Source organism: Hylobates moloch, unplaced genomic scaffold (genome assembly GCF_009828535.3).
Source record: "Hylobates moloch isolate HMO894 unplaced genomic scaffold, HMol_V3 SCAFFOLD_8, whole genome shotgun sequence".
NCBI lineage: Eukaryota > Metazoa > Chordata > Mammalia > Primates > Hylobatidae > Hylobates > Hylobates moloch.
This window is the reverse complement of record NW_026652283.1, coordinates 25,236,145-25,248,530: the sequence shown is the minus strand read 5'-3', so window position 1 is coordinate 25,248,530 and position 12,386 is coordinate 25,236,145. Positions and strand designations below refer to the sequence as shown.

The 12,386-nt window shown below is 39.3% G+C and overlaps 1 protein-coding gene across 1 annotated transcript in view; it reads left to right on the top strand.

Annotated features, from left to right (window-relative positions):
- The window catches only part of ITPR2 (inositol 1,4,5-trisphosphate receptor type 2), a 509,412-nt gene that overhangs the window by 207,742 nt on the left and 289,284 nt on the right, over window positions 1–12,386 (top strand). Inside the window, exons 23-26 of the mRNA XM_032159871.2 lie at window positions 3,362–3,491; window positions 7,175–7,232; window positions 9,130–9,295; window positions 10,238–10,411. Of these exons, the coding sequence (XP_032015762.1) occupies window positions 3,362–3,491; window positions 7,175–7,232; window positions 9,130–9,295; window positions 10,238–10,411 (528 nt within the window). The remainder of the gene's footprint in view (window positions 1–3,361; window positions 3,492–7,174; window positions 7,233–9,129; window positions 9,296–10,237; window positions 10,412–12,386) is intronic.

Here is a 12,386-nt window from a genome sequence, read left to right as displayed (position 1 = left end):
TTTGGAGAATGGAGTTTGAAGTTTTCAAGTACCTGTTAGGAATCTAGGTACAGTTTACTGTGTCTTTCATCATAATTTAATATAGACTGAGCTACCAGAAGTGGGTTAGTAGTCCTGGAAGGGTCTGTACATTGTTCATTTAAAGTAATTAGATTTATAATCATAAAAGGTTTCACAGTTCCTCTAGGAATTCCAAAGGCTGAATCCTGAGAAATATTGGCAGGCCTCCCAATGCTGTGTTCATGACCCTGAAAAATCGTTTAAAGTTTTCCTGTTCTTAAACTGAGAAAGGTAGCGATCACCTGACCCATGGACCTACTGAGCGCCAGCTTACCATCACCCGACTCATGGGACAAACTCTAAAATATGTGACCTCATTTTAGCCCACATTTACAGAAAAAAAAGCATTAGAAAAACAATCTCCAGCAGCTAAAAAATGATAAGATGGAGCTTCTACGGCTCAGCAGTCCGGGGCTGATTCATTTCTGCAGCGTCTCCTTGAGCCGCTGTTCACTCTGATTTTCTTTTCTTTTCTTTTTTTTCTTTTGAGACAAGAGTCTGGTTGTGTCTCCCAGGCTGGAGTGCAGTGGCGCGATCTTGGCTCACTGCAAGCTCCGCCTCCCGGGTTCACGCCATTCTCCTGCCTCAGCCTCCCCAGTAGCCGGGAACTACAGACGCCCGCCACCACGCCTGGCTAATTTTTTTTGCATTTTTTAGTAGAGACGGGGTTTCACCGTGTTAGCCAGGATGGTCTCGATCTCCTGACCTCATGATCCACCCACCTCGACCTCCCAAAGTGCTGGGATTACAAGTGTGAGCCACCATGCCTGGCCTCACTCTGATTTTCTATCCCTGTGTCTGGGCCAGCTTCACCGTGCGTATGTCTCTGGGTACTGTTTCTGAATGTGTCTTTCTTGGAATGGCTCTTCAAGAATTTCTTTGTAACCCCACTCCTTGGTGCTACAAGGACTTCAAGGTCCTGTGCCTTGTGCCAGCTCCTCTCTTCCCCCTGGGTCTTCTTTTTTTTTTCCCCATCACTTTGTGTATCTCTCTCATTCTCTCTCTCTTCATTTCTCTCTCATTCTCTCTCTCTTCATTTCTCTCTCATTCTCTCTCTCTTCATTTCTCTCTCATTCTCTGTCTCTCTCTTCCTGGCCCTCTCTTAATTCTTTTTCTCTGCCTTTGTTTTTATCCTTCCCTTTCCTCCTTTCTTTCTACTTTCCACTTGTTTTTCCTGATTAGGCATATTAGAGAATGAAAGTTTTAATTTTGATTGTATTTATGGAATACAGTGCTGCATGTAAACATCATCAACTGAAAGTTAGTGTTTCATTTGTTTATGATTTATCCTTTACTTTTAAAAATAGGATTTTAAACACCCTTCCATGTGAAGCATCTGCAGTCCAGCTCTGCCCCCTGCCTTCTGCTCCTGGCTACCAAATCCCATGCCCTTTCTCAGTCCTCTTTCCCCATGGGCTGTCTCCTGCTCTGCAAATCCCTTTGCTACCAAGAATCAGTTCAACCAATATGTGTTCCAGCCCTCAGCACACGTTCTTAAGAGTCTCTGGCGTTTGTTTTCCCCTCTAGACTGTAAGCTCTTCAAAGGCAGGACTGAGATCCTTGGCACCTTTTTATGCCCTTAGTGCCTTCTTCAATACCTTGTTTAACACATGTCTGGTGAATTAACCAGCTGAGGACAGCTGACATGGAGGATGTTTCCATAAAAAGCATAAAAGTCTAGCAAAGGCTGGGTGGGTGGGGGGAGGAGAGAGACAGAGAGAGAAAGAGAGAGAGAGAGAGAGAGACTGAGACAGACAGAGGATAGAGAAAGGGAGGGAGGGAGGAAAGGAGGGAGATTGATTCAGATTGCGACTGGGGAACCAGTGAAAGCTGCATTAAAAAAGAATTTAAACTGGACTTGGAGGATTTTTTTTTTTTTGAGACAGGGTCTTACCGTGTCACCCAGGCAGGAATGCAGTGGCACAGTCTTGGCTCACTGCAGCCTTGACCTCGTGGGTTCAAATGTTCTCCCACCTCAGCATCCATGGTAGCTGGGATTACAGGCACGCACCATCATGCCTGGCTAATTTGTTGTGTTTTTGTAGAGATGGGGCTTCGCCATGTTGCCCAGGCTGGTCTTGAACTCCTGGGGTCAAGCAATCCCTCTGTCTCAGCCTCCCAAAGTGCTGGGATTACAGCCATGAGCCACTGCCCCTGAGAGAGGATATCTTAAAATGTAATTATTATGAAGTGGAGGAGAATATTCAAAGTAAAGTGGACACTGTGAGCACCTGTGCGGAGGCAAGAGTGGAAGTGCCGGCACTCCAGTGCTGTTAGAATGGGAGAGAGGATGAAAGAAGGGGCGTAGGAGGAGGAAGGGATAGGACACAGGTGGTATATATAGAGATAAAGTTAGATGTTACTATGAAATGCCAATCTTCCTAAAACTTGGGTGACCACATTGTTTACTGTCCAAGTACGACACTTTTGAGAATGTAGGGGCAGCATTAATAATTATGCTGAAACAAAAGGTTAAACAGGGCCTATCTCAGGCAGACAGGGACAGACGGTACCTGTGTAAAAACCTCTCCTTTGATCTGCAGCACATCCCAGCTTTTTCTTCTTTGATTTCTGTTGTATTTAGACCACATGATTTAGCTCTCAATAGTTTCCTGATTACGCTAACAGTGCTGTATTTTTTTCCCGACTCGACTATTGGCTTTTTGAGGGCAGTAGGCTTCACGTGTTTGCATTCCTGTGGCACCTAGCACAGTCTGGAGCCTTGCTAGGTACTTAGTTTCTGTCCATGCATCCATGAATGAGAACAATGACAGCAACCCAAACTCAAGGAAACACAAACACCAGTGAGGAAAATCCATGGTATATAGACGCTGTTCCTTAAACTGTCCTTTTAGAACCTGGCTTTAGGACTGATCATGGTATGGTCACAGTCATACTATTGTAGCTGAATTATTGCCCTACTGTGTAAGAATGAGGGTCGCACCTCCAACAGTCTCCTCCCAGAGACAATGGCACTCTGCAAAATGTTCAGTAAAATGACGTCGTCATTACCTCTTCATCCAGACTCCCACGATGCCTCTAGCTGGAATATTCGGAGAGCAATCATAGGGAGTCAAATGTTCTTTCCAAATATTGCTTTGGGATTTTACTGACATTAGCTAGTAGAAATGAATTCCCTTGCCTAGTCATTGCTGACAAACATGTGGCAACTGGTGTTAAAAGTTTCTAACTAGTTCCTTTGAAAGGTTGGTATGTCCGCTGTTACTGGTGTGTTGTGAACTGCATTTTTAAATACTATACTAATGAAAGAAATTTGTGTTGTTCTTAATGTTTCTTATAGTTTATCCTGAGTGTCAGACTAGATTATAGGATATCATATATGCTGTCAATATATAAGAAGGAGTTTGGAGAGGACAATGACAACACGGAGGCATCTGCCAATGGATCTCCAGACACCTTACTACCATCAGGTATCTTTTCGTGACAATATTTACTCTTTGTATTTTGTTTTTCTGAGAACTTGAAAGTACCTATCATATTTTGAAACATAATTATATTTTTTGTGCTTTTATTTTTTATTTTTTTATTATGCTTTAAGTTCTGGGATACATGTGCAGAACGTGCAGGTTTGTTACATAGGTATACACGTGCCATGTTGGTTTGCTGCACCCAGCAACCCATCATCTACATTTGGTATTTCTCCTAATGCTGTCACTCCCCTGGCCCCCCACCCACCGACAGGCCCTGGTGTGTGATGCTCCCCTCCCTGTGTCCATGTGTTCTTATTGTTCAACTCCCACTTATGAGTGAGAACATGCAGTGTTTGGTTTTCTGTTCCTGTGTTAGTTTGCTGAGAATGATGGTTTCCAGCTTCATCATATTTTTACGAGACAAAAATGTAGATATAATCTCCACTAACGACATCAAAGAACTGAGACAGATTGTGAAATAACTCTCCTAGAATGGTGTGGAGGGTGTTTGCTGTCGTTTATTGCTAACCCCTATGAATGCCTTTTCCCTTGTAATCTTCAGGACTTGGACATACTGTTTATTGTGCCATTTTACAGAGGAGAAAACCAAGGTCAGAAAGGTTAAGTTACTTGCCAAAGGTCCTGAAAGTAGTGGCACAAGGATTCTCTCTGAGGTCTCTCCAGCTCCAGAGTCCAAATCTTTTCAGCATCATGATGTTTTGGTGAAAATCCAAGAGAAGTTTTTCTGCCTGGGTCAAAGAGCAGTGTGAAATGTAGTTATCAGAAGGATAGGTGTTTTGAAGAGAAGCCATTGCCCGATCCAAGAATAAGGACATGGCATTCCCCAAAGACCTGAATGTGGTTGTTGGTCTCATTTTGTGTGTGTGGATTTTTTTTTTTTAATTTACTTTGTATGGTTATAAACTGGAACTATATTTCAATTTTCATATTTAAAAAGTGTAAAAATGAAGCTAATTTATCTCTGAGCATTGGAACATAACAAAAGAGCACAACTATGATTGTGAAAGTTTTGTGACTATTGAAAGAACTTTAGAAAAACTAAGAAATATTAAATTACCTTTTTTGTTTTGGACAGGTCAGGCCAAGTCATTATAGGCTGAAAAGTATGTCTTATTGAAGATTTAGCCTGCTAATGGAATTCTTTTCCTGAGAATAGGATTTGTACACAGATATGAAACTTCCTTCTAACTGCCACCACTGTGACATTAGGAACTCTTCCCTCTTCTTCGTCCATCAATCAGTTAGGAATGATTCAGTGATTACAAGCATGTAGTTAAAATGGGTACTAGACCAACTGTCCTGCTGTCTGAATCATTAGTCCCGTCAAAAGGCAGCATGACTCTGCAGAAGGACTTGAGCTTGCCTAAGCAAGACTACTCTTCTGGCACGTTTGCAATGGTGTTGTTTTTCTGCTTCTCGGAAGTGTAGAACCCCAAAGGGCTATTTCCAGGAATGATATGGCAGAACCAGAAAGTCTTGCTGGCGGTTGCATTGACAGTAGCATAAAAGTTATTGACTCCCAGAGGCCTGGCTTCTGGAAACATGAGCTTTAAGTGTCAGTAAAGTACCAGAGGGAAAGTCTAGGGGCACCCCAGAAAACCTCTTCTCTCTACCTGATCTCTTTCCTTTTTTTGTACCAGTAAGGGATACCCTTCTGGGGAGAATTATTTTTCCATTTTTGTATCTTACTGTGTTTCTTTTTATGCTTTGGAGATGAGAAATAAGTGGTGTATTTTATCATTTAAACATGTTACCTTGGCCAGGTATGGTGGCTCATGCCTGTAATCCCAACACTTTGGGAGGCTGAGGGGGGGGCAGATTGGTTGAACCCAGGAGTTTGAGACCAGACTGGGCAACATGGCGAAACCCTGTCTCTACAAAAAAATACAAAAAAAATTAGCCAATAGTAGAGGCGCATGCCTTTGGTCCCAGCTACTCAAGAGGCTGAGGCAGGAGGATTGCTTGAGCCTGGAAGGTCGAGGCTGCAGTGAGTTGAAGTTGTGCCACTGCACGCCAGCCTGGGCAACAGAACGAGACCCTGTTTCAATAACAAACAAACACACAAAAAACCGCATGTTATCTTAGTAAAGTTGTCTTCAAAATGTTAGTGATGTGGGACAGTAAGGAATCATGATTGGTTCACATAGAAAAAAAAATGCCCTTTCCCACAAGAAAAAGGGATGGCATTTTAGTAATAGTCAGCTTAGGTAAAAAGACCATGGTGTTTGGAAATAATCATTTAATAACAAGGCTCATTGTATGTATATTTTAATTCTTTAAAGAATTATCCTCCCATGTTATCACTCATTTAAATTATATGTAAGTATGTGCATACATATGTATATATGATCTATATATACACACACACTTCTCTAGATAAGAGGCACCTTTGTAACTGGTGCTTTCTGATCTTTTAGACATATTTTTTATTACAGCAATACATTAGTTTAAAACAGTTTACATTTAAAAATTACATTGATGTCTTAGTGGAACTATATTGTGATTTTTTTCAAACTGTTAATTGACTTAAATTCTTTTAATTTTTCATTTTTGTGGGTACATAGTTGATGTACATATTTGTGGGGTATATGGAGTATTTTGATACAGGTATACAATGTGTTAATAATCATATCAGGATAAATGAGGTATCCATCACCTCAAGCATGTATCTTTTGTGTTACAAATAATCCAATTATAGTCTTTTAGTTATTAAAAAATGTACAACAAATTCTTATTGACTATAGTCACTCTGTATACTAGATCTTATTCATTCTGTTGTACTATATTTTTGTAACCATTAACCATCCCCACTCCGCCCACCCCACTACCTTTTCCAGCCTCTTGTAACTATTATTCTACTCTCTATCTCCATGAGTTCAATTGTTTTAATTTTTAGCTCCCACAAATGAGTAAGAACATGAGGAGTTTGTCTTTCTGTGCCTGGCTAATTTCATTTAACATAATGACCTCCAGTTCCATCCATGTTGTTGCAGATGACAGGATCTCATTCTTTTTTTTAATGGCTGAATAGTACACCATTGTGTCTGTGTACCACACTTCTTTATCCATTTGTCTGTTGATGGACACTTAGGTTGATTCCAAATCTTAGCTATTGTAAATAGCGCTGCAGTAAACATGGGAAGGCAGATATCTCTTTGACATACAAATTTCCTTTCTTTTGTATATACACCCAGCAGCGGAATTACTGGATCATATGGTAGCTCAATTTTTAGTTTTTTTTTGAGAAACCTCCAAACTGTTCTCCATAACAGTTGTATTAACTTACATTCCCACCAACAGTGTATGAGGGTTCCCTTGTCTCCAAATTCTCACCAGCATTTGTCACTGCCTCTCTTTTGGGTAAAAGCCATTTTAACTGGGGTGAGATAGTATCTCATTGTAGTTTTGATTTGCATTTCTCTTGTGGTCAATGATGCTGAGCACCTTTTCATAAACCTGTTTGCCATCTGTATGTTTTCTTTTGAGAAATGTCTATTCAGATCTTTTGCCCATTTTAAAATCAGATTATTAGTGTTAATTGACTTTTGGTAGAAAAAAGAAATTAAGACAAAAATATTTTCACATCAGTTGATATTAATATGACTATTATGGCTCCTAATTAAAATACGATAAAGAAGAGATTTTACCATTTATCTTTGCAGCTATTGTTCCTGATATAGATGAAATTGCAGCTCAGGCAGAAACTATGTTTGCGGGAAGGTATAGTAACATTTATGTATCTTTATCTTACTTGTGAATAAGATTTTACTTAGAATTCTATTGATACTTTGATATTGTTCACTCTATATCTATTTATTTTCAGACCCTCTATTGTTGCTAACATAATTTCTGCCAGAAATGAAGCTGCTAATTTACTCTAGAGGAGAAAGCATAGCTTTTCTTTAGGTCAGGTAAAAAAAAGGACAAGAGAGATGAGATCAGTGTATTGAACTTTCCTCTGAATTCTTTGCTTTTCTTTCCTCAAATAATGACAGCCCAAGAATGCCCTTTAACTCCCCTGGTATAAATATCACTGAGTCTTGTAAAACATTGCTTCTCTGAATCTTAGATATTTGAGGCAAGAAAGTAACTTCTTTAATGTTATCATTAACTTTATATGTGAGAAATAAAGCTATTTTCTGCCAATTGGAAATACCCATGATTAAATAAAACAAGACACCTTTGACATGACTAGCCTCCTTTGCCATCAGGAATCCTGTCATTTATTGTTTTAATATTGTTTCTTTCTTCTTCAGAAATGAAGTTAATGGCGATCAAAAAGAAAAATTAAAATGTTTAAGCTACAAATTATTAAGCTTCTGTTGCTCATTTTTATTACAGACTTGACATGACAACCTAAAAACAGTCTGTACAGTAGTCTTTCCTTATCTGCTAGGGATACATTCCAGGACCCCCAGTGGATGCCTGAAACCACAGCTAGTACCAAACCCTGTATACACTGTGTTTTTTCCTATATATACATGCGTATGTTAAAATTTAATATATAAATTAGGCATACTAAGAGATTAACAACATAACTAATAATAAAACAATTATAACAATATGCCAGCATCACCACTCTTGCACTTTGGGGCCATTTTTAAGTAAAATAAGGGTTACCTGAACAAGCACTGTGACCCTACAGCAGTCACCTGATGACTGAGATGGCTGCTAAGCGACTAATGAGGGGGGAACACATACAGCGTGGAGATGCTGGCAAAGGGATGATTCATGTCCCAAACGGGACAGGCAGGATGGCACAAAATTTAGAACTCGTGAATTATTTATTTCTGAAGTCTTCCATTTCATATTTTAGGACCATGGTTGACCATGGGCAACTGAAACCACAGAAAGTATAACCACAGATAGAGTTGGGGAGGGTAGTGGGGACGACTACACTAAGCATCTTATTGCAGTTTTTATTGTTGTCATTGGAAAGACGAACAAGAATTAAGAATTAGGGGCACCAAGAAAGGATTTCTATCTCTAGTGAACATTTAGTTTAGTTTTTATATTATAGTACCAGTTTTTGTTGTTGTATTTTCCTATTGAAGAATTTCATTATTCCCAAGGAGAATGAACCAGTATATGGTTTCACCTTGAAATAGACGGACCTTTTGTTCCAGTGGAACCTCATCCAGAGTCCTCGTACGCCACACCTGTGGCTGCTCTGGTGATGGTTCACGCACATGTGTGCTGACCTCCCCCACTCCTCCCCATCTGTCATGTAGGGGGTCTGCAGGGCCCCAGGGGAAATCAGTCATTGGTGTACATCCAGCCTAGCACAGCTCCTCCCATAAATGCTTTTGGATTGACGCAGATGCCCATCTTTTATCTATGCCAAGGTGACCAACTCATCCCAGTTTGCCTAGGAACCCCTGAGTCTTGGATAAACCAGGATGTTTGATCACCCCTGCTTTCATGGACAGACACACGCTTTTCTTTATGATTATTTCCTCATCAGTTACATGAGGAAAACAAAGAAAATGTTTGCCTGTTCACTTCCTAATTTGGAAAAACAAATGATATACCTCTGAGAATATGTATACAATTCTAATACTGAAGTGTAGATGTTATATAAATAGGAGTCACTTTAGAAATGTTTTTGGTTTTATAGAAAGGAAAAAAACCCAGTTCAACTTGACGATGAAGGAGGCAGGACGTTTTTACGGGTCCTCATTCATCTGATCATGCACGACTACCCGCCTTTGCTGTCTGGAGCCCTGCAGCTGTTGTTTAAGCACTTCAGCCAGAGGGCGGAGGTTTTACAGGCATTTAAGCAGGTAAGATTGAAGAGCCCTCAATGCATCCACAGCAAAAGCTCTGAAAGCGTTAATAACATCCAACCTGACTTCATGGCTGCAGAGGTAATGACACTGTGTGGCTTTTCCTGGAGACACTTTCTATTTTTAAACAGAGATAAGGCCTTGTCTATGCCAGGACGTGATCTATTTAGAAGGTATTCCCCACAAGTGATTTTTTAGTTAATGTCTTTAAAACAAATGAAAGGCACCAAGATTTAGGAAGGCACTGGGAGATAATAATATGTTAGGAATTTTGTTATCACTGCTATTATTTTATCCTTAAATTTTACTGATGAATTTGGATAGGAGCACCAATAGCCCTGAAATAATTATTTTATGATTGAAAACTGCATACATCCAAAAAAAAGGAACTGTTATGGATCTAATCTTTTTATTTGTGGTCTTTGAATAAAACATCAATCTTAAGATTATTAATTAGTAATACATAAGTGCTTACACATATTTCACTATTTAACATAATAGGGTATTGATCATTTGGGCAGTTTTACAGGAATACGTTAAAAGAATATAAAATAAAAGGATAGTTATACATCAAATACATATATGTTTATGTCACATAATACATGTAAATTATAAGAAAATAAAAACTTGTATGATGAGGTTTAGATTGTATCTATTGATATTTTCTCCCACTTGTTTTTGTTTCTGCCTCTTTTCAAACAGAGTCTCAGAAAAAGTAACTTCAGCAGTGAAATTAAAGTTAGAGTATCTTTTAATCTTAAATCACTTTGAAAAGTTTTGCTAGGGCTCACTTAAAAAAATTATAATATGTGAAAATACTGGTTAAGGGTTCACACTTACTTCTAGGTAGGTTTTCATGGTCAATATACATCTAAAATATTCATAAATATTCTAGAAATAGTGAACTTCAACTAAGAGACTGAAATTCTTCTGTTTTAGGTGCAATTACTGGTGTCTAATCAAGACGTAGATAACTACAAGCAAATCAAGGCAGATCTAGACCAGCTTCGACTGACAGTAGAAAAGTCTGAGCTATGGGTTGAGAAGAGCAGCAACTATGAGAATGGAGAAATAGGGGAAAGTCAAGTGAAAGGTGGTGAAGAGCCAATTGAGGTTCGTTTCAAGATCTATTTTGAAATACTCCAAATGATATCTTTTAAGTCAGATATGTAACCACATGCTGTACAATCAAAATTGTTCATAAAGAAAAATTCTGTTATGAGCAACAGAGCACAAAATTTTCAGTTGCTAAGTTGTCAATTAACTCCGTAAACTGGGCCGGGCGCGGTGGCTCACGCTTGTAATCCCAGCACTTTGGGAAGCCGAGGCGGGCGGATCACGAGGTCGGGAGATCGAGACCATGGTGAAACCCCGTCTCTACTAAAAATACAAAAAATTAGCTGGGCGTGGTGGCGGGCGCCTGTAGTCCCAGCTACTCGGAGAGGCTGAGCCAGGAGAATGGCGTGAACCCGGGAGGTGGAGCTTGCAGTGAGCCGAGATTGTGCCACTGCACTCCAGCCTGGGCGACAGAGCGAGACTCTGTCTCAAAAAAAAAAAACAAAAAAAACAAAAAAAAACAACTCCGTAAACTGTCACTTTGTTTAGCTCTTATAAATTTCTATCACTTCTTACCTCATCTATCTAGTGTTTTACTCTTTGTCATTTCCATGGTAAATTCTATAATTCAGCAATCAGGAAAATAGGAAGGAGTGGAAGGAGAAAAAAGGAGTGGACCCTAAACTGAGACTTGTAGGGAGAGGTGAATTTTTGTGGACCCTTTTGCTGTCGCCATTTTTTTGCCAAGCAGTAATTCATTCCTATCATTATGCATATCCTTATATAATATATAAAAATATCTAAATGGAAGACCAATATGCTTTATTGCCAGTATGAAAATACCAAAAATCTAAAGAGTGACTGTCATCTTCTGTTGTATTGGCTTTTTTACTGTGTTAATTAGTTGCTGTTTTCACATTTCACTAAGTACATATGACCACTTAAAAAATGTTAAATACTGCTTTAGTAGTCATGCTTAGATAAAGCACACTAGTACCAACATCATAATTGTTAATACAAAAAGTTTTGTAAATGCCTGTCTGGTGTTTTATATAGTTGTTTTTTAATCTGCAGGCATATAAACCATTTTGATGGGTTTACCTGCTTTAGCTTTTGTATTTGTTGGAGTACCCAAAATATTGTGAAGTGAAAAGTGAAAACAGAGCAAGAGATAATTAATCAAAATGCTTCTGAAATGCTCTGGAAGTTTGGGACAAAATACTGGAACGTGGGCTTCATTGCATACTTATGTCTACTAGGATTTCCTTTGCTGCCCTTGCAGCCACAAGTAGATGCCCTTTGTTTCCCTTTTGGCTTTTAAGTTCCACATGAGTTTATCTCATTGGCAGAAGTTGAATTGAATTTAGAACTTCAGCTACAGGGGAATTTGAGAAACCAGCTCTGTGATACAGAGGGACCCTGAGGGGTGGGAATGCTTGCTGAATGCCAGGTAATAATGTGCATCATAGAAAGGACAATGCGTAGGTTATTAGCATGGGTTTGGGATCAGATGCCCCAGAATTTGCCACTTGGTGTATGCGTGACTTTGAGCAACTTATTTTCATTCTCTAAGTTTTATTTTTATTGACTATCAAATGGACATCATCATGGTAATTAGCTCCTGGAATTGCTGTAAATATTAAATGAGGAAACCATATGTACGTGGTAAGTGTGTCAGTTACTATGGCTTCAGTGGGAAAATATGAGCAACATGAAAATATATACGATAAAATGACATATTACTTACCAACGAGTCAAGAAGTAAGACTCCAGCTTTCATTCCTTGCCTCAGTGTTGTCATCATGGATCAGTTGGCTTAGTTTTGAAACCAGTCTTTCTCCTGACGGCATCATGGCAGTAGCATTCTAGAAACCACATCTGTGCACAACAACATCAAGAAAGAGTATCTGTTTCTGGGTCTCCTGTTTAGGGGCAAGGAAACCTTTCCTAGACAGCCCTCACCTTATTTCATGTCTCTTTGGCCAGAACAGGGCCAGATGTTAAAACTCTACACCAGTGGAGTACAGGATTA